The sequence below is a fragment of the Plutella xylostella genome, chromosome 12, assembly GCF_932276165.1.
Source record: "Plutella xylostella chromosome 12, ilPluXylo3.1, whole genome shotgun sequence".
Classification (NCBI taxonomy): domain Eukaryota; kingdom Metazoa; phylum Arthropoda; class Insecta; order Lepidoptera; family Plutellidae; genus Plutella; species Plutella xylostella.
This window is the reverse complement of record NC_063992.1, coordinates 10,917,728-10,941,401: the sequence shown is the minus strand read 5'-3', so window position 1 is coordinate 10,941,401 and position 23,674 is coordinate 10,917,728. Positions and strand designations below refer to the sequence as shown.

General features: G+C 38.1%; 1 protein-coding gene across 1 annotated transcript in view; it reads right to left on the bottom strand.

The window, feature by feature from the left end:
- LOC125488511 (E3 ubiquitin-protein ligase Ufd4-like) overlaps positions 1-23,674 on the bottom strand; it is a 54,837-nt gene that overhangs the window by 24,863 nt on the left and 6,300 nt on the right. Inside the window, exons 12-16 of the mRNA XM_048624487.1 lie at positions 23,399-23,525; positions 23,020-23,200; positions 21,143-21,317; positions 7,300-7,518; positions 1,999-2,131 (exon numbers count right to left, since the gene is read on the bottom strand). Of these exons, the coding sequence (XP_048480444.1) occupies positions 1,999-2,131; positions 7,300-7,518; positions 21,143-21,317; positions 23,020-23,200; positions 23,399-23,525 (835 nt within the window). The remainder of the gene's footprint in view (positions 1-1,998; positions 2,132-7,299; positions 7,519-21,142; positions 21,318-23,019; positions 23,201-23,398; positions 23,526-23,674) is intronic.

The window sequence follows — 23,674 nt, the reverse complement described above, 5'->3', positions numbered from 1 at the left end:
GATAAAAATTCCGCAAGGGTGGGTAACTCAAACGGTTTTTGGAGAGAATCGATGTATGCCTCATTTGTACTCGCATCTAGCTTTTGCGACAAAATGTGGACTAGTAATGGGTCCCAAGTGGCAGTGTCGATTCCTAGATTTTTGACTGCGTTCAGGCACTCGATGGTGACGTCATGAAGTCGCTTGATCTGGTTGATAGAAGCTTGATTTTGCATCGATGGTAGATTTAACATGATATTGATATGAGCTGAGAAGATGAGCTTCCGGTTATTATATCTATTGTTAAGTATTTCCCAGCACGCTCCGTAGTTATCGCTGCTTACTTTGAGGTGTTGTATAAGGCGCTCCGCCTCACCTTTTACTTTAGATTTCAGGAACTGCATCTTCTGCGCATTAGAGAGCGATGAGTTGTTATGTATGGCCTCCATGAAGAGATCTTTGAATGAGGTCCATAAGTGATAATTTCCGTGGAATTGAGGAATGTCCAGAACTGGTGTAGACTTCTCCCGATGCTGCGTGCTCCACAATTTCTTATTGATAGCTCTTTTCATCTCATTGTAACACTGCTCGTACTCAGAAAATGCTTCTTCATACTCCAGATTCTGGCCGTTCAATTCTCCATCCAACTCCCAATGAAGAGAATCAATAGCTCGCCACCTGATTTGCAGCGTTTTAAGACAATCTTCCAATTCCCATCTCTCTGATAAATCGTCTAAATTAATGCTTGATAATGTTCTGTTTAAAGCTCGAAAATTGCTATTTTGTTTGATAAGTTTCTCAGAGCATCTCTCAGGCTGCATCTGTTCTGAGGGATCGTCATCGGCGTCGTGTGAACTAGTCTTCACTTTGAATTTGATAGGTGCCGGGGTCAATGTTGAAGTGTCTCGAGGTACGGCTCCTGACTCTTTCATGTTCATGCTGTCAACAGGTACCGAATCCGTCGCCCGACTAGTTCCAGGTGCTGCTGAGGCCGGCTGCTGCATCCTTGACGCCTCATCGACGTGCTCAAGCTGTTGTGCTGTTCCCGTTCCCAATTTTAGGACGGGTGGTTTCATAAAAGGTGCTGATAATGATGATTTTGATTCCTTAATTTGATTCATGATATATTCGTAACGAACGCGTACTGCCTCAAAGACGTTGTTGACGAAATATTCGTGCGATTTGTCGTCAAATCCACATAATTTAATATGATTATTTTGAAATTCGCCCCAATAACTATTAAGCACATCTAATTTCCGCTTGAAATAATCAGTTTTTGATTTACGATCCCTGGGGTCTTTTTTAAAGTTGATATAGAGACTTTCCATAGCATCAATGATTTGCTGTTGCGTAGCTAGGATGTCTTCCATCTTGACTTCCATTTTTTAAGTTGAGAGCAAGCAAAAAAAAGGAAAGATCTTACTTGATAAAGCTGGCTGAAGATGATAGTTTGATGGTTCCCTGACTCCACAGGTCTCCAAATGATAAATCCTTGCAAAACAATAGGTAAACCACTCGCGAAGCACAAATGCTAAGATTCACGACACTCGCGACTGATCCCGCCTGTTCCGAAGGCTCGAAGGACCAAAACGATGTTGGGGTTGATTGATGCCCACAACAACGGGGTTGATATTTATTGATAACTGATAGTTTGATAGAGTGAGTGCCGAACCGCCGCGTGACGTATGATAATGAAAAGACGTCGTAATGTGTGAACGGTATATTGAACACTGAAATATGATTATGTAGGTACAATTGTCGCTAAGTCTAAGTAGGTCGCACGTTTAAGTAAATGCAAATTAATGCTTAGATGTTAACTCTAACAATTAGTATGTCTGGAGTCTGGACACACAGAATGGGATAGCTCTTCATCATCATAAGCGCAATATCGATACCCCTATAGTTTGCCAAATGCCATTTCTGCTGCCATGTTCCTGCCAACTGCTTTCGTTGCTGCTAGATAGAGATCATAGGGAAAGTAAATAAAAAAAATGGTAATAAGTATGAGGAATTCCTTACGTGTTACAAGTGAGCGCCCAGTTCCCCAGCACGAGCTTGGCTGGGCCTGGCTTGGACAGCACGGGCTGCGGCGCCGCGCTCTTGACGGACGCCTTCGCCCGCTGCAGCTTGTCTATGAACTCGCCACGGTTTTCTGTAATTAAATATAGTATTTGAAATGCATCTTTAGACTGAGTGGAAGAGGAATTGTGAAATGGTGGTAGAGTAAAGCTGCGTACACACCGGGCCAACGAACGCCCAACGAACGCCAACGGTTATCCCAACGTTGGATATTTATCATACATAATACAGAGCAGATTGCAGAAACGAAGGCCAACGAAATCCGTTCGTTGGCCTTCGTTGGCCCGGTGTGTACGCAGCTTAATATGATGACTATCGATAATTAATTGTAAAATCCTACGTCGAATAAACCATTTTTGATTTGATTTAGCAGCAAGGGCTTGTAGGTACTATAGAACGATTGTAGCTGTAAAGACCACTATCAATATTTTTTATATTGTTCTTTTTTATTTTATATTAAATTTATTTTATATTTATTTTATTATTTAAAGGTTTTTAAATCCAAAAAATTTAAAAAAAACGTCGCGTATGTGACAACGTGGCTGAGTTCCCAAAAACACGCTTTAAAGCACCTTACACCCCAATCATCATCCCACAAGCAAAACTTGCCCTTAACTCCACACCCACTCACCGGAATTATCAGTCTGGTGCTCCGGACTGCCACTAGAGTACATCGTGGCCAGCTTCCCGTCCAGCAGGAAGCGGATCCAGCCGTTGCTCCCGGCACTGAGCTCCAGCGCCGCCGCGTCCGACCACACGTAGAGAGCGTCGTGGCCGCGGCACAGGGCCCAGGAGCCGTGTTTCAAGCAGCAATATATTGCCCCTCGATACCATCACGAGTTAGCAGTCTGGTGTAGTACGTATAGCGCATCCTAAGAGCGCCAAAACCTGCAGTTTAGGCAGCAATATCTTACCCCTCGATAACATGACAGCACAATCCAGTAGCAAAGGACGACCTTAAGGGGATCCCTAAAGCTAAAATGCTAAAGTCGGCTTGATATACTTGATTAGATTGGAAAAACGGTGGCTTCTATCACATTGATAAAAATATATTTTGTAGCAGAGGGTATACTGAACATGTTAGTTGCTTATAAATTGGTGCAGGATTATAATAAGTATGTTAAAAAAAATTGCAAACACACCATGTCTTTTGCCATTTTTTGACTTATTATGAAAAAACCCTCGAAATCAGAGGGCCCATTTTCATGGAATCTTATATGTATGTGTAGGTAATTAAATTCTTAACAAAGTTACCTTAAAGAGTTGGATTTAATGGACCAGAAGTCAACTTTTTTTGCAAAAAACTAATAAATTCCGGTTTAAAAATGATGACACCGTGACAGATTTCAGATTTCTTCAGTCGTCGCCCTGGTGGCGGCCTGTTAGGAGCGATACCCACGCCATTTTATTTTTTATCAAATATTTCACAAAAACTGATTAAATCAACAAATTATGACTACAAGTATTATTATACATATGCATTTGCTATGGAAAGTTAATTTTCTAATCATTTTAGATGCAGAAAAGCCGAAAATTCTTAGAAAACATTTCGCCTTTTCGATTTGTTTACATTTTTTACTATAGAGTTACAGATGCATAGATAAAGGTAAACATTGCACATAATGACACTTATTAGATTCTCCGAATAAGAACTATACGGTCAATGCAGTATGCCAAAGCGCGAGCCTGTTTATATTCTGAGGGGTAATTTATTTTATTTTAACGGTTGTGTATGGTAGGTAAGCTACACAATATACAGGGTGTTGAAAAGTAAGTTCATAATTTGTTTTATTTGAAACCAAAAACCGTAGTTAATTAAAAATATATATATTTTAAGATGTGGTAGTCTGTACACTACAGGTTGTTAAAAATAAGTAAGTATTTTTAAAAATTGAAGATCTAAAATTTACATAATTTTTTAAATCTATTTAACAAGCTTTGCAAAAAAGCGGTTAAGTGCGACTGTATCTCGCCATGAAAAAAATGAAATGTTTACTGTAGCTATGAATTTTATGCGTTACAAGTGGAATAAAATACCGCTAATATTATGTACAACTATGTAAGAGCCTAGTTTTTAAAAAAAAACTCATAAGAAAATATTAAATACACAGGTTTTTTAACCCCTGAAGGAAATAGAGGGGTGTTATAAGTTTAAAGTAAGGGCTGAATATTTTTTTTTAAATTAGGGTGATAGGTAATGTATATTTTTAATGATTTTTTCAAATAGATAAATGTTATACCATTTTTAAATTGCCATAAAATTACCTATAGTTATAGTTATAGAAAAGGGCAGGGCTACCAGTGCCCATTCGCCACTGCAGCCTAAAAGATCTATAAATTATGACTCCCCATGCCGAGTCTCACTCTACAGGCCCAGGTCTTTTATAAACCTGATATTACCTATACAGGTGTTGCAAAAAGGGTATACTGTGCCGAAAGGGTTTGACTCAGGGGTTATTCTGAACAACTTTTGTTCTCCAAGTTTTGGAAATTCTCGAAAAATAAATTCGGTCTCTATAGTAAAAAGTCACGTGATCGAATAAGTTTCTATGTAAAAGGTTTTGCTACGTGAATTTTCAAAATTGTAGAAGAAAAGTGGATCAGAATGGCACCTAAATCCACTTTTGGCTAAGCTTTATACCCTTTTTTCAATACCTTGTATAAAATATCGTCAGCGTCACCTTAGATCGTAATCATCGTAACTCCTCGTGACCAAATTTTAGAGGAGACAAAAATACTGTTTTATTTGTAGTTCTAGTTGGCATACTACCCACCTAAAGTTTTTTTTAACTAGCCTAAAAATGATTTGTTTAGACAGTCTATCTTCCTGTTCAACCGCAGCCTGAGTGCCAGTGACTCAATGACTGAAAGGAGGCCATTAGTGCTCCTAAATAAATAAAGCAGGCCTGTAGATTATCTTTCAGTGTACCGACACATCTGATTGCTGTAAGAGCCTGATAAGCTCTTCGAACGAGTCATACCTCTGTGGTGGTACGGTTTCGACCTTTCGGACAGTCAGTTTGGCATCCGAAATGCGGATTCGAATAGTGGGTACAATACTTTGCGTTCGTTCACTGTCGGAGCAGGATAAGAACCACGGGCGAGTTGTTGCGCTGGCTGTTTGCTTAAAAATAGTAACCGCGTTCAACTCTATCCCCTAGAGGGCGAACCTTTAGGGCGGCTCTTGTATACCATCACTTGTCTTCTTATCTGCAGAAAATTGACAGAGGTCATACGTGTCTAACAAGTACATTAAGGATGCGAAAAGAGAGGGTTTGTTTTCACTGAAGAAGTTCAGTTGCGGAGTTCCACAGCGGTAGGTCTTGGACCCCTCTGCTGTGGAACTTGGCATACAACGCGGTCCTGCAAATCAAGCTCGCAAACGGCGTTAGCACAGTGCATTTTTCTAATGTCACACAGGTCGTGAGGTAGGCTGAGAGCCTCCTTCGGGGATGACATCCCAATGATTCATTACGAAAAAATTGCTGCAGCTGTGCTCGCCATGCAGTGCATGGGCTACTTCCGAATCTGGGGGGCTGTTGCAAAGGAGTCCGTTGCCTCTATACGGTACGGGTTCCGTGCGATCTATGATCCTACCGGGAGCACCTGTCTTGTCAAGTCGAAGAGAATGGCTCGTATTCGACGCAACCTGCAGTACTGGTGGGATTGGTTGGAGGACAGGACAGCAGGAAGCTGCAGCAGCCGTCATGCTGTGATTCGACGCATAGATGCAAAAAAAAGTTGAAAGTAACTTCATGTTAATAAAATATTAGATCTTAATTTAACAACATAACATTGCAAAAAAAAATTAACATTGTTGAGTATGTTATTGTAATTTACTAAAGTAGTAATAAAAACAAAGGCTTATTGCATAGTTTTCGTTCACGTTCGCCTACATCGCACGTTGTATATGAGAATAAAGGGTATAATTACTAAGTTTTCTTGTTTAAAAATCACGGTTTGGGGTTTAGAGGAAAACAAATGGTAAAATGCGGAATACATTTTTTTTTTTCGAATAAAGAGGAAAACATGTGAATTCAAAAAACGTTTCTATTGACACCAAAGAGTACTTTTCGCCGAGAAAAGTGGAGTTACAATGTTTGCGATCTAAAGTGATGATAGAACTAGAACTTATTTTTTCAGTTCACCTGCTGTTGAGTGAAATCGTAATTAGGTAAATGACTCCTTGACATGAAAATAACTTTTTTTTTATAATCGTTATAACAAAACCGTTTTTTTTAATACAGCAATATTTGTAGGTGTACTTACAGTGAGCAAAAGAGCGCAGCAAGGTGTAAATTTTTTGGTTTTTAAGAAACAAAAATATTATTTCTATCATATCCCAAATACACATAAGTACTTAAAAAAAAAATACACACTCTCGCCTTGTACTAATGTACTCCCTTGCGGGGGTACTTACATGTTATTATTTTTCTGGTGACCTCCCCATATCCCTTTGCCAGCTACGTAACCTTTTGTGACACCCTGTATATGCAGAGTTCTGCAAACTACTGTTCTGCTTTTGAAACACCAAAAAAAAACAGGTCGTCTAACTAAAAGGTCACGTGACCAAAAAAATATTATATGAAGAACCGTTTTTTTCATGAATATAAAAAATTACGTAGGATAAAAGTTTTTCAGAGTGACGCCTGAGTAACGCCCTTTCGGCTAACTATACTTTTTTTATTACACGGGGGCAGAGTTTAATACAACACCCTGAACTATTAAACTCTGATAATATTTTCGCGATTTTTTTACATTCTGATTTCATTTCCTGGCTTAGAAATAACATCAATAACATGCTGCACACGTAGGTTTCGGCATAGTATTAAACCCTTTTTGCAACAACCTGTATAAATATCGGCACGGGTACGACTTTATATATAATTAATTATTAAATATTAAAAATACTTTCAAATAAAAATAAATATTTTCGTATCACAAAACAATATTACTTACTTAGTATATTTTTAACAAAGTGGCATGTCTTCACTTTTATGTTTTCGAGTACTATGTTAAAATTTCATGTCATTGTCCGTAGAACGCCCCGCATACCTCAACCCCCCCTCACTAGATTTGACAGATTCTGATTTTCTTCCAGCTTTAGTGACAGCCTTAAGGCCTCAACCACTCACCCGAGTAAGCAGTCTGGTAGAGAGAGTCGCGGCAGCGACATAGAGCCCAAAAATCGCATTTTGCGCAGCAACATCTTACCAACTAGCTTTTAAAGCAACCACTCACCGGAATTATCAGTCTGGTGCTCCGGACTGCCACTCGAATACATCGTAGCTAATTTCCCATCTAGCAGGAAGCGGAACCAGCCGTTGCTCCCGGCACTGAGCTCCAGCGCCGCCGCGTCCGACCACACGTAGAGAGCGTCGCGGCCGCGGCAGAGGGCCCAGGAGCCCCACGTGTAGGCCGTGCCGCTGAGCAGGGAGGTCGCGTCTTCGGGGACCGCTGCTGAGGGGTTAAAAGTTTATTAATCTTTAATAAGCGATAGTACAATACTCTAATGTAGGGATGCACAGACCGCGGCCCGCGGGCCGCGTGCGGCCCGCCGATCGAATACTAGTGGCCCGCCAACAGCAAAAATAATACTCTCGTACATTCGAAAAATATTTGATTCTAAATAGATATGTTCGAAAAGTACTCAATCACAGGCAATTCAAAGCACTCCTTGATGACATCGAAAGCGAATATAGAATTTATTGTATTATACAGAAATAAGGTGGCTATAAGTCCTGAATTGACACTGGAACGATCTCTTAATTTAGTAAGTACCTACATATATTAGTTATTTGAATTTTTCTGACAGAAAAGCAAAGGGATGTCCAGGAACTTAAAAATCCTGATAATGCAGTTAAAATTATCAACATTCAAAACGACCAAGATTTACGCAACAAATTTCACGAAAGAAAAATGCTGAACTAAAAATACAAAGAGTTGGGTATAAACTCTGCTCTGAAAATGTGCCAGCTTATTTGGTTGTACCTATAATAATGTGACTAAACTACTAAATTTTCATACGAAATCGTCAAAAAATAGAAAACGCCTTGCAAACGAATGTTTGGAAGCAGTTTTACATGAAAATTTAAGCCGAATAAATAAAAAAAGATTGTAAGCACTATGCCACGCTTCAAAATAAATCAATTATTCTTCAATTTTAACATTATTATCAATTATTTTTTGTCTTTAATTACATATACTTCTGGCGGCCCGCCATCAGTTCATAATTTGTCCGAGCGGCCCCTAGTCTTGATAAGTCTGTGCATCCCTGCTCTAATGAGTCCACTTTTAAGGAAAAACTTTTTTTTACTCTTTTGAGATCGCGTCAATGAGTTCTATCACATAAGTATAAAAAAGAGACACCAAAAAGTGGACTTCTTTCTGTCTACCTCTAAAGTACAACATTTTCTATTCGTTTTTACAGAAAGTTAAAGTTCAAAACGAGGTGGCATCCATCTCCCTATTGACTTTAAAAAATAATATATAATTTTGGATAGCAATAAACAATAAAGTTTTTGGTATTCAAGTGCAATATTTGATGCACAGATTTAGATAGTGCATTCGTGTCACACATGCCACCCTTTCTGGATAAGAAAAGCCGCCGACAGATTCTTGTTGCGCTCCCCGGGTTGGGCCCACTTTACGTTAACTAGCTGATAATGTCAAAGTCAAAGTCAAAGTATTTATTTGTAAACATAGGTTAGTAATACAATGGTCTTAAATATAAATTGTTAGTTTCTCTATGTTTTACCATACTTTTGGCGTACAAATTTATTTACAAAGAATTTATAAATTGACAAATATTGGAAAAAAATATACAAAAAATCACAATAATTTAAAAAAAATAATAAAATATAAAATATCACACAAGTCAAAGGTTCATAAAATAGTATTCAATTAAAAAAAAAATAACAAAATAATAGGCTAGTCAAGATAAAAAGATGTCTGGTCATTGAGGTATTGTTGAATTGAATAATAACATTTAATTTGAAGGATTGATGTCAGTGTAGTTTTAAATTTAGTTATTTCAAGTTTTCTTATAGACTCTGGCAACTTATTATATATCTTAGGTCCTAGACAGATGAAGCTCTTTCGTAGCAAGGTGGTGTTAGATGGCTCCGTGTATAACCTATCCCTATCGCGACCTTGCCTATTATTCACACATGTCATAGTTTTAAAAAGGTTTGGATTTGATTTAATAAACATTGTCATTTCAAGAATAAATAGACATGGTAGAGTTAAAAGTTTGTACTTAATAAAATATGGTTTACAAGAATCAGTTTGTTTGAGTCTAAACATCGATCTGAGGCATTTTTTTTGAGCTTTAAAACAAATGTCTTTGTTTGTAGAGTTTCCCCAGAATATAATGCCATAGCGAATTATGGAAGCTACATATCCGTGGTAGGCAATAACTGTACTTATATCAACTACTTGTGTTAGTTTCCGAAGAGCATAGGCAGACCGACTTAGTCTTTTACAGACATGCTCTATATGAGCCCTCCATGTTAAATTGCTATCAATCATCAAACCAAGGAAACGTGCAACATTTGTGGTTTCTATTGGTACTCCCAAGCAGGTAACATTTACTGGGGATGGTATTATTCTTTGATAAAAATGCATCAATTTAGTTTTTTCTGCGCTTAAAATAAGGGAATTTTTTTCCAGCCATTCACTAATCTTTTGTAGAGATTCATTTATATCTCTCTCGTATTTTTTTGAATCGTTGCCTTCTACTATGAGAGTGCTATCGTCGGCAAAGAGGACCATTGGATATTTTACGCAGGAGGGAAAATCGTTGATATAGAGCAGAAACAGAAGTGGGCCCAATGTACTACCTTGAGGCACCCCGCGATTAATAGTTCTTAGTTTAGACTGGTACTTTATTTCATGCTTTGTTTGCAAATCAATTTGTGTTACTTCCACCAGTTGGTTTCTGCCGCTTAGATAAGATTCTAGCAGTTTCAAAGTATTACCTCGTATTCCGTAAGCCTCAAGTTTATTCAGAAGAATTCTATGATCAACCAAATCGAACGCCTTTTTCATGTCCATTAAAACGGCGCAAGTGGTCTTTTTCTTGTCCATGTTGTAGAGGGTTTTTTGTAAAAATTTATAGAAAGCCATATTTATAGACACGTTCTTACGGAAACCGGTTTGCTCTTTAACTAAGATATTGAACTTTTCTAGGTATTTATAAAGTGAGTTGTAGTAGGATTTTTCAAAAATCTTTGAGAATATACTTATTAGTGCTATTGGGCGATAATACTTCATCAACTCTTTATTTTCTTTTTTGTGTATAGGTTTTATAATCGTAGTTTTCAATTTAGTTGGGAAAGCTCCTTCTGTTATGCTTAAGTTGATAATATGACTCAGTGGAAATGATATGGCTTCGGCTACTACTTTAATTGCTGAGGTAGATATGTCATCATAACCTACGCTATTCGTGTTATTCAAGTTTTTTATTATTTTAAGTATGTCAGTGGGTAAGTTAGGTGCCATAAAGAAGGTATTTGGCCTACTGTCAAGTTTATAGTTTTCATGAATAGATTGAGATGTATTTAATTGCGGTTCATCAATGAAAAAATCATTGAAGGCATTGGCAATTCTATACGGATCTGTGATAATTTCCTGGTGGTGAAGAATATTTGTTATGTTTTCTTTTATATTGCTGGTTTTATACTTGTTTATGGTTTGCCATACTGCCCTTGATTTGCATTTAGCTGAGTTTATGTAATGGTTGTTTTGAGTCCTTTGAGTATATTGCACAACTTTCTTGAATCTTTTCGAATAGGATGTGAGGGTCATTTTGTTTTGTGTGGTGGGATGCGTTCGGTATGCCCATAAGTCATATATTTATTTAATTCCAATCATATATTTATTTACAGTTTATGGCACAGTGTGGGCGCAGCACGGCGGCAGCGTAGGCACTGAAAGCCTTTTACAGCCGCGTGAGGCACTCGGGGCCGCTGAAAACACGAACCGCTTATGCGTGTGAAGTACCCCGGGTGACCTTGGTTCACAGCTGCCGGCCGTGCACTTGCCATAGTTTTAGTTTATAGTTTTTAGTTTTTATTTATAGTCAGTGGCATCATAAAGGGAAGCGGCTGAAAATCAGCGCGGTAGTAGGTAATATATTATCTTCTACCGCCTTAGCTGAGCCGCCGTCCGTTTCGGTGCCAGACAACGCACACATATCCTCTCATCTATTTCTTTTGTTTAGTCATAAGGTCTTTGTGTTCATTTATTACTGTTTTTAATGGGTCGTGATGATTACTGTTTTTCATTATGTTTTCTTTTTTTTTTCTGTGTGTGTGCGATGGCACGGAATAAACGTTTTTATTATTATTATTATTATTATTAAGTGTTTTCTTTTTATTTTACTACACTTTTTAATACCTTCAGAGATCCACTTCTGTTTTTTTCTAATAGAAATTTTTATTTTTCTCAACGGAAAACAAAGGTCATGGAAGAGTTTAAAGGTTTCAATAAATTTATTATAGGCAGTATTAGTGTCGTTAGAGTCGTAGACGTCACAAAAAGAAAGACTATCTATATATTTTTTAAATTTTTCTAAATTTTCATTGCAGTAGTCTCGACGTGTTATGTACCAAAACTTTAGAGTATAGGTTTTTTTTACTGGACATTTCAGAAGCTGGGCTGTATGATCGGACAGTCCATATTCGATTACTTCTCCCATACTGCCTTTAATGTTGTGTGCAAAGTTGTCAAGGCATGTTTTGCTGCTAATTCTTGTAGGTTCTCTAATTTCTAGTCTTAAGTTATACCTAAGGATCAGGTTTTCAAATTCGTGAGAGTGATTATTTTTTTTAAGAATATCGATATTGAAGTCACCGCACAATATAATTTTTGTGTTATTATTTTTTGTTAACTTTTGTAAAGTTAGATCTAATCTTTCAAAAAAAATACCTATCTTTTTTGAATTCTTGGTGGGTGTCCTATAAATACATACTATGACAATATTATGCTCCAACAATTCGATGGCACAACACTCAAAAATATACTTAATCGAAAGACTATTAATCTCATTTAATACTTTGTAGTTATGACCCTTCCTTATTAGTATACAACTCCCCCCTCGTTTTTTATCCCGACAATAGCTAGTGGTGAGTTTAAAATTTGGAATACACAAAAGTTTTTCATGTTCCGAAAGCATAAAATGCTCGGTGATGCATAAAATATCGATAGGTTTATTGTTCTCTTCTAATTCTTCGAGGTAGATTGATAGCACATCGCTTTTTTTAATTAAAGATGCAATATTTTGATGAAGAATATGTATGTGTTTATACGAGAAAAAACTGAGATTGCCTGTTTACTTGTATTTTTAAGCTCTTAGTATTGGTACAGGATGTTCCACCTCTCTCGATGTGTTTTATATGTAGAGAGTGTGATTGTTCTATCAGTGGTGAGATGATTTCATTGAGGTTTTTACATATATTCTGTAGCCCGTAAAAGTTCAATCTGCCTGTGCGTTCTGAAAACATGCTATACTTTAGGTCATGGTTGGTATCAAACAGTATTGCGTAGTTATGCGTCAATACATCAAGACACATAAGATTGTTGAAAGTTTCGACTCTACAATTATATAATCCAGCTCCACAAATGTAAGTAGGTAAACATATTATGAAATTAGTATGAGCAAGTTCTAATATTGTTTGTCTTAGAGTGGTGACGAGTTGTACATAGTTATTGGTACTGAGAAAATCAGTCTCTCCAATCATTAAAACACAGAAATCAGACATTGTAAATCCCTCAACTTTCTTATCAATATTTGCTAGGAGTGCTTCGAGTTTTGCGTTCGTGTTTCTGTAATGACAGTATGTGTATTTCGTTGAATTAAATGTACTGTCCAATACATCACAAGCTCCACTCTGTGTGCTGTTGCTTAGAATGCATAATTTGACTTTGGTGTAGGTCTGCTTAGGCTCTGAGCAGGCATCCTTCTGTACTTTAGCTCGATTCAGTTTTGCGTGAGATCCATTGACGCTGATCGGAGACCTCGGTTCGCCCTCCGAAATGACTGATTCCTCCAGTAAATCAATAGAACAGTCTGAGAATAGGTTAGGCATTGTTTTATTACTCTTTTTGCACTTCCTTTTTTTTTCCTTTTTAGTATCATTGTTTGATGTGAGACATAACTTTGTAAGGTGGTCAACTTTATTTTTATATCTCGTGACCTCATTTTTCAAATTAAAATTTTCTGATAGCATTGTTTCTATTTCTTTTTCAGCTGATTTCAGTTGTATTTCTAGGCTAGATACTTTTTCTATAAGTTTTTCTAGTTCATTTTTTATTCTTATGTTATGTAGTTCTGGGCAACTTCTACTTTTCGAAATGCTTGATGTCCAATTATTGTTTTGAATATGCCTATTATTTGAGCTGCATTCATCTTCACTTTTGGAATCAATAGAGTCTGACAAGGATTCGAAAGAATTTTCTGTCGGAATGTTTACGATTTCTTTCCTACGCTGGGTTACGTTTTCATGGATTACAGGAGTGCAGGACATCTGTGTGACAGTGGAAGTAGCTGTTTTAATTTTAAGGGATGTAGAATGTGTAGGTCTTCTTGAAATAGGGGTACTTGACTTTTGAATGCATTTCGTGCACTTCCATCCTAGTCTCTTAGCTGATTCCATAATCATATATAATTTTCTAGACATATTCGAGCAGTCATCTATACTGTGGCAAGTTACTTGGCGACCCTCCTTGCGGGGTGAAAGAAGTGGCGGGGGCGAGGTAGCACGACATGCTACACACGTAGAAAAGTGTGCCCGGATTAATCTCGCGATAGCTTGTAACTATTTCTGACGTAAGTAAAATTTTATTCTATGACTGTTCCCGTAAATGTCATATTTAGCTTAAAATTTATAGTTTGACAGCATTAAAATTTGGATGTTTACCTTCAGAATATCTACCAATTTGAATTTATTTTTTAAAAGTGTTTTATTTTATAAATCAATTTCCATGTCACTTTCATGTTCACTCTCTGTTTGAACTTGTTCATCGTCGTCGTCATCCTCATCTTCATCATCGTTTTCATTAACTTCAATTATAAATCTAAGACAAAAACCAAAAAACATTATACCTACTTTAAAGTATAATGTACTAGAGTACGCCAGTCATATTAGTTCAGTGTACACCTATAATATTTTATGTTTAATTTACATTAAATTATAAATAAACAATAACATACCTGTCCAATACATCGTCAAATACTCTATCAGATTTATAATATTCGTCTTAATTTTTTATGACATGGTCGTCACAATTTCTCCACTTTTCAGGCGAATAATTAGAGAAAAACAACTCAAAGTCTTTTATCTCTTTATCTAAGTTAGAGTCAATCGACGTTCTTGCGAGCTCGCCTTTCACGTACCCCCACACAAGTTCAATAGGATTTAATTCCGGGTGGTATGGGGGTAGGCGAAGCACGATATGACCATTTTCTTTCAAAATTTCATTAATTTTGTAATTTTTCTCTGTGTTTTGCTCATTAATTACTTTCATTAAATCACATAAATTTTGGTTGCTTTCCTAGTTACAAGAACTGACAACTGACGCACTGTCATATGGACTCTTCGTCTTTGTTGTTTACTTTTTCGTATCTGACTGCGCAGTACCAACCTTTAGCCGCGTAGCATGACTGATCCGGTACGCTGTTCTACAAGAAGCCCCTATATTGAGACATTATACGATTTGTTGTTTTTGACGTTATTTTGTTGACGAATTATAGATACCTAATAATAATATAATGATAATATTAAAAAGGCCTCAACACTCATCCTAAGACTAATGGTCTCAGGATCAATGATCTCATGTGGGTCGCACTCAAATTATGACAGACTATATAAGACATGTGGCCGCCTCGGCTGCGCGGCCGAGACTGCCGTAACAATGACATACAGTGCACGCGTTGCCCTTCACCGCTGCCCCTCCCGCTACCCGCTGTCGTCTTGGGTACCTCGTCCCCTCCGCGTCTTTCACCCCGCAAGGAGGGTCGCCAAGAAACTTGCCAATCTATAGACATAAATTTCCCCCCCGCCCCGGCATCGTTGGCGAACGGACGTGTTTCTGTGATTGTCTTAATAAAGAATTCATTAAATGGTTTAAATCGACCATAAAGTCTTAAATCTCAATCTAATTCGCTAATAGTGAGATTCTGCTACATATTACTGTGCCTTAAACAATCAAAACCGTGTTATTCAAGTGAATTAATAAGTGAATTCCTAATCGCAACTATTCGTTAACGTGTGGGTATCATTGGCAAGTGAAGTGAGTCGTCAAGCTGTCTACAAATACTGGTCGACCTTGAGACTCAACAGTGACGACGTTCTAATCTAAGCTGTCGAACCCATAGCGATTTTTCGTAGCGATAAAGTAATCTCCGCTGGTATAGCCGTTAACAGAGCGACTCCGTGAGAAGGAGGTCGGCGGTTCAAGCCCCGGTGGAGCCCAAGATACTTTTTTATTTTTTTCTAACATTGCGGATTTATTAGCACCATGCCTATCAACCGTTCTCCGCTCAAAGCAACAAAAAAGAAGTCTTCTGATAAAGATCCATCGTTAACGTCCTCTGTATCTAATCTGGATGAACGGTTTCTGTCGAGACACTCCGGATCTGCTCCCGACCTGCCTACTCTTTCTACTAGCGTCAAAGAGCGCAAAAAAAGGAAGTTACAGGATGACGACGAGGATGTAATGGTCCTTATTAAAGGCATGTTTTCCGACCTTTCGAGCGAACAAGATGTTCGTTTTCGTAGTCTGCAAACGACTATTGATAAATTGAGAGAAGAAAATCTCGAGATGGTCAAAAACATAGAATTTATGTCCACCAAATATGACGATTTTCTGATGCGAATCTCGGCTCTGGAGACCGAAAAAAGCCTGGACAAGCGTCTTATTAGGCAGATGGAAGAAAAGTTGGAAAGTATGGAACGGAAAAATCGTGCAACGGGCATCGAGATTCGAAACGTTCCGAGAACCCAAGCCGAGACAAAGGAAGGCCTCTGTGTCATAGTCCAAAATATGGCTCAAGCAATGGACTTGAATTTAAAGGAGTCTGAGATAAAGGATGTGTATCGTATCAATACCAAAGATTCATCCAATCCGATAATAACTGAATTTACAACAGTTTTGAAAAAGGAAAAAATAATCAAAGCGGTAAAAGCATTTAACAAAAACAAGAAACCAGGGGAAAAACTTAATACCTCTCATCTGAAGCTGGAAACCCCCATGAAACCAGTTTATGTGTCGGAAACGCTAACACATAAGACCCAAAGATTGTTTCACTTGGCTAGAAATTTCCAAAAAAACTTCAATTACATGTTCTGTTGGACTACACACGGAGTTGTATATTTGAGGAAAGATGAAAAGTCTCCCCAGCTGCGTATCAGCACTGAGGAAGACATTGAGAAACTCAACAAAAAAGAATGACTAGGATACACTACCTACTGTTTTTGGCTCTGCGTACCGTTAGTGCTAAATATCAATGTTATATGTCTCATGTCAATGTGTTTTTCTGTCTTATGCTCAATTTTAAAACCTAAATCATTTTTCCTAGTCACTACTGAATCAATCAATACAAATGCAAGTTCAGTGTATAAAATATATTTCATGCATTCACCCACAAAAGTATTTCTACAGGGATCTCTTGTATTAAAAATCATACCTCTTTCCATTTACCATATTTTTTGTCACTCATTCAAACAAATTACCATTCTCTTAAAAGTTCGGTAATTCCGATAATATTAACATAAGCAAAGATCTTGACAATGTTTCTGTATCTAACGCATTTGAATGTGATGTTGAAGAATGTTACCTAAAACTCCCACACACAAAAGATTCTATTAAGGTACTCACTCAAAATATACGAAGTATTAACTGTAATTTCCCTGATTTCGAATTACTCCTAACGAGGCTTAATATAAACTGCGATGTTATAATTCTAACAGAGTGCTGGCTATCTTGTGCACCTGTTTTACCGTCATTGATAGGATATTCATGCTTCAGAACTACAAATAATAAACTCCAAAATGATGGAGTTGTGATATATGTCAGGAGTTGCATTGACTTTACTGTAGTAGAACCAGTGTTTCAGGATGGTAATTGTCTTGTTATTAAAATAGGCAAGGATACTGCAATCCTTAGCATATACAGATCACCATCGTACAAAAAAATTGACAATTTCTTGCGGTCTTTAGATGATACACTGACTACAGTGTCGTCTTGTAGCAATATCAGCGTTATAGGTGATATTAATATCGCTATTAACCAGAATAAGAAAGATTCGTTATCAGATGAATATTTGACTTTGGCTGCTTTTCATGGTCTATTGCCCGCACACACGCTAATTACACGTGACGAGTCAGGAACATGCATCGATCATGTCATGCTAAAAACTAAAAAACCATCTCTTGTTATTGTACCACAAAGTACGGTTACTGATCATAAGTGTGTATTTTTCTCTTTAACACGAAAAAGTGAACGAAGTATTTCTACATCAACGTGCACCAAAATAAATCACGAAGGATTGTCCAAGGACATTTTAGGCATTGACGTTGATTTTATTTATAAATCTACTGACCCTAACATATCTATGAAATACCTATCTGAATCTATAAATAAAGCAATTGAAAATAATACTAAAACAATAACTCTTCCAAAACGTAAACAAATTATTAAACCCTGGATTACCCCAGGTCTCTTGCGCTGTATTCGGAATAGAGATAAGCTACATAAAAAGTCAAACAAATCACCTAATAATGATACTCTTAAACTAATTTATAAGCGGTACAGAAACTATTGTAATAACATAATTAAAAAGCTAAAAAGATCGTATGATAAAGAACAAATAAATAATGCACAAAATAATAACAAAAAACTTTGGGAAGCCATAAAAAAAATTACTAACACTACTAAAATTAAAACAACAGCAAAAGAATTACTGTCTCTTTACCATTCCCCTCAAACCTCTGTGAACAGTGTTAACAATTATTTCGCAAATATAGGTAAATTACTAGCTGAAACAAATTTAAAAATACGTAAAAAACAACCAATAGAGTCACTTAAGGAATGTTATAACTGCAATTCCTTTGTTCTTCATAATACTGACGAGAAAGAGATTGAGTTACTGATAATGGGGTTAAAAAATAACTGCTCTGTTGGTTGGGATAAAATTTCGAATTTGCTACTTAAGCAGTACAGGGACTTTCTTGTTCCTCCTCTAACATTTATCTTCAACATGTGTCTTGTGCTGGGTATTTTCCCTAATGTCTTGAAAATCTCTGAAGTTCGTCCTATTCATAAGGGTGGTGATAGACACCGGGTTGAAAACTATAGGCCAATATCTATTCTACCCGCTTTTTCAAAACTTCTAGAAAAGATTATTAATGTTCGGCTTATCAATTATTTGGAACAAAATAATATAATCTCTGAAAATCAGTTTGGGTTTAGAGCGAAAAGATCAACTGATGATGCAGTACACACACTCACAGAGTTTATTTCTGAAAGAATCGATAACAGTAAGAAATGTATCACGATTTTCCTTGACTTGGCCAAGGCTTTTGACACGGTGTCTGTCCCCATCCTCATACATAAACTAGAAGCTGTGGGAATTAGAGGAGTTCAATTGAAATTGCTCTCGGATTATCTCTCCAATAGACAGCAATGTGTCCGTATAGATAATTACTCTAGCTCTTTCCTACCCATAACCTTTGGAGTACCACAGGGCAGCATAATAGGACCTACCCTTTTTCTTATCTACATCAACGATCTTCTATCTCTCAGACTTTCTCAGGGTAAGATTATCTCTTACGCGGATGACACCGCTCTCGTTTTTGCTGCTGATACCTGGAGTGAGACTTTCCATGCTGCCCAAAATGGATTTAGCTTGGTTAATAAATGGCTTTCTGCTAATATCCTGAGTCTGAATATAAGCAAGACCAAGTATTTGACTTTTTCAATTACTAAAACTGGCCAACCAACTGCTGATAAAAAAATCGTCTCCCATTTATGCCAATTTGAAGGCGAAGAATGCACGTGCCAGCCACTGGAAAGAGCTAACTCAATACGTTACTTGGGTGTCATAATTGATCACAACTTAAACTTTAAAAAACATATTGATCTGTTGAGTGGAAGAATCCGCAAGCTCATTTATATTTTTAAGAATTTGCGACATGTTTTAGAGCCAATTAGAATGAAACAAATTTATTTTTCCCTAAGCCAATCTCTTATCACGTACTGCATTTCTTCATGGGGCGGGGCGCACAAAACTGCAATAAAGGCGGTTGAGGTGGCACAACGTATGATTTTAAAAGTGGCCACCTTTCGGCCATATCTCTTTCCTACAACTCTGTTGTATCGGTCCTGCGAAGTGCTCACTGTGCGTCAATTATTTGTGCTTAACATACTGCTAAGACAGCACAGTAATCTGATCTTCGACCCTGATATTCTAAACAAGAGAAGAAAGCATGCTGTCAGCGTACTACCTAAACAGTCCAACACTTCCTTCATTCAAAGATTTTTCATTTTTCTCGGCCCATATTTATATAATAAAGTTAATAAGTTAATTCCCATATACAGCTTAAATAAAATTTCATTAAAAAAGGTTGTTACGAAATGGCTTCTAACGCTTTCATACGATGAAACTGAGGATCTTTTAAAGATTCTGAAGTAATTTAGCTATGTTTGTGGTATGGTTTTTAACTGTTGAATACACTAACCTACATTTTGATCCTTTTAAATTAAATTACAATTATTATACTTAATTAGCTGGTTGTTCTTGCACACGTACACTGATAAAAGTAATAATCAAAATATATATTACATTAATCTTACTCTCATTTTCTGTGAAGACAAGAAAGCACATTCTCAAAACTCTCAAAATTCTTTAAAGTATTTTTTATTATAATTTAATAAATTCTGTAATTTCTTACTTTTTTATGTTAGTTATAAGTAACTGTAATATACTTTTTTAAGTTACATAAACAGACTTAGCGAGTCTAGTTTTGCCTTTGTCTATGGCTATTTTGTCATTTTTGGCGGGTGAGGCGCTACTTGCTGAAATACAGGTTTTTACCTAGTTCGGCAGTGGAGGCTAAACAATAACTTTTATGAGACATCTACTTTAGCCTTAGTATAGTTTAGTTATTAGTAACTGTGTAATGTATTTTACTTAATAAAGATATTATTATATTATATATTATTATAATATTTGTTTACAAGTTGCACATTGTAAATAGTCGTTCTTTCGACATTTTTTATGGCATTTACCACATATAAGGATGCTTGGTGTCATGTTGCAGTAATTTTGTTATTTAATATATTTCAGTGCCCTCTGTTGTCGAGTAGCAGTACCAAAAGGATCCAACAATATTGGTATTCGCTCTTATATCAAATCTCAGAATACGGAATAACGTTTATGTAATTTAATTTATATTCGTGAAATGGAACGCAACTCGAAAAAGTTATGAATCGCCGGTGTAGTGACAGCCTTATTTGATTTTTATTTCTGGCAACATCGGTTTCTTGACGTTTTGTGAACAGCTGATTGGTCAATGTATGTATTTGTTTACCATGAATTTTCGTAAAATATCGTTTTGTGGCAGTTTATGCGTAATTTGAATTCAAAAACACAATGAATTGAAAACAATAGACCCGATTTGTGTACCTTGAGTTCAGGATATCGTCCAAAATGGGAGTACAGGCTCGATTTCACTAGTTGCACTAGACAAGGTGAGGTTATGTCTTGATTTGTCAGGTATTTTGGCGGACACTAAGCACTGATTTACTTGTTTTTATGAATTAAATATATGGAGCTCTGAGATTATAATGTTTACAAACACACGGTGTCGTTCCGTGCTAACATTAGCCCCAGTATCACCATAGTGTGTTAGATCATTAACACCCCTGTTACATTGTAAAGTCATCAATCATACATCATCTCCATATTATTAAATTCTTGACGGATGTGTCAAAAGTCAACAACAAATCCCTTTTTATGATCTAACAGAGTATGGTGAAACTGGGGCTTAGCCTTCACCATCATACATCATACAGCACTCACCATCCCCCCCCTCCGTCGCTTCCCCCGCAGCCTCCTCCTCAGGCGCGGCGGCCGCCAGCTGCTCCACTTTACTGAACACCCCGAGCCGAGCGAACTGCTCGAGGTACACGTCTGGGGCCTTCGTGAGGAGTTCTTCAGCTATGCCGATGGCGATAAGTTGGCTGTCGTCGTCGTCCTGCGGGGAAGGTTGGGTTATACAGGGTGTTGCAAAAAGGGCAGGTTAAGCGGAAACCTACGTGTGCAGCATGTTGTATCTATGTATCATACGGTGCATACGGAGGTTTCGGCTTAGTATAGCTTTTTTGCAACACCCTGTAGTGTATATTGCGGGGCGCATTACAATCGTGTCAAAAGATTTTTGTCTACAGTATGGAGTTTTATCAATGACGCACCCATGACCCAGCGTACTGAGAACCTAAAATTTTGGGATTAACTCTGAAATCGTACGCTTAACTCACATCACATCGAACTAAGGATAAATACGTATTCGACCGAAATCTATGGATCATCTAATATTTTTTTACTATTTCATAGTTGCAATACGGGAACATCACTGATAAAATACCATTACATTAATTTTTCAAACTATGTACATCCTAATACAAATTGAGTCGTTTCGCGCCAAATTTTTTGACACATAAAGTTCATAACTGAACACACACATTCATAATGTACAATCAGAATGAAGTAAGGGGTATTATCAGACAATTATCAAACGGATGCAAGTAAATTTCGATGGTGTGATGAGTTTATATTATTAAAATAATATGTTCATGGGACAAAAATATGAGAGAGTGCAATCAAACATGGCTGCTCTATAAGGGACTACGCATTTATTAGTCAAAACAAAAGCTCACGAAACGAGTTTATTTAAGTAGCTATACAGATAACAATTGAAAGTTTAACAGCATGCCATGATTTATGGTTTTAAAATCCATACATTTAATAATTTCTTATTCAAATTGACCGAATTGTATTCAATAAACAAGTTGAAAATAAAACCTCCTTCTTTTATTCGAAGTCGGTTATATTATAATCAGAAAAAAGTCACAACAGGAACAAAACACTGCCAGCTAAAATTTTTCGAATTTAGAACGCCAATATTTTTTCGTTTTCTGTATGGACAAGTGGACAAAGAGGTCGGGCGGTTACAGTTTGCACAAGGAGGTGTAATGGCGGATGGGTGACGTCATCACACCATCGAGTTACCGGCGGGGGGCGGATATAGCGGCTGCGCAGGTGGCGCGGCGGCTCGCGCCACACTGACACCTCGTAATCCTGCGCAGTCACAATGTACGCGTCAGTTGTATGCTGCTGGTGTGTTTGGGGGCTTACTGAGAGACATAAGTGGTAAAAAATATATAATATAGAGAATCGGGGCTGGAAGCCATTGCTTCATGACTTTGTATATGTAATATTATTCGTAGTGCTTGTTGCAAATTGGAACTAAACATCCTTCTGTCTATGCACTTCAGATTCTGGGTTGAAAAACCTTATACCTGTAAGAGTATGCGTAGTTGCGTACGCGACGCGAGGCACGCACGCTTGGACGAGCTGCATACCTAGCATGAAGCGCCAGACGCTTAGGACAAGCGGTTTGCGTCGCGCTCACTAGCAACGCGCGGCCTCAAAAGTGATCGCGACGGAAAACTTTTGTCACGTGTAGACGTCCGCGTATTATGCCCATGCTAGGCAAACTGACTACTGACTGATGTCTACTCACAGTGTGGGGCAGCACGGCGGCCAGCAGCTGGCTCAGCGCCAGCGCCGCGCGGGCCGGCAGGCGCGGCAGCAGTCTGCGCGGGCCGGCAGGCGCGGCAGCAGGCTGCGCGGGCAGTAGCGCCCCATGCTGGGCTGCTGCAGCCTGGTCTACTCACAGTGTGGGGCAGCACGGCGGCCAGCAGCTGGCTCAGCGCCAGCGCCGCGCGGGCCGGCAGGCGCGGCAGCAGGCTGCGCGGGCAGTAGCGCACCATCTTGCGCACCAGCGACAGGCACGCGCGCTTCGACGAGCTGGACACTGAGGCGAGGTAACGCGCGCAGAATACTGGGATCAGCCGTCTGGGGAGGGAGGTTTAGTTGTAGATGGTAAACACATTTGGCTACTGGTACGGCAAACACAAAACAAACAGCCCGTAATATTCCACGTTAATTCCCCGTAATATTGCAGGTCATAGGTATCCTAAACTGGAGCGTCACGTTTCAAGCGCTGTGTGTTTTCGAGTTCTCATTGGACTATCCATTTCGTTTACTACTCACTCGAGGAACTCGGGCGCCGCCTGCTGGTCGGCGGTGGGCGGGAAGGCGTCGTGGTTGGCGGGCGGGCACTGCCCCACCACCAGCCACTCGCCCGGGCACTGCAGGATGCACGCCACCTCCCTGTGACCTGGAAAAGGCATGTAAAAGTTAAGTACTTACACTCCAAATACAGAGTAAGTTAAAAAAAAGAGTTTTTGTTATAAGATTTTTATGGTGAATTCAAACAATGCGGCATTCTAGCTCGGTTTTCGCAACAATACATGATAATAATATGCT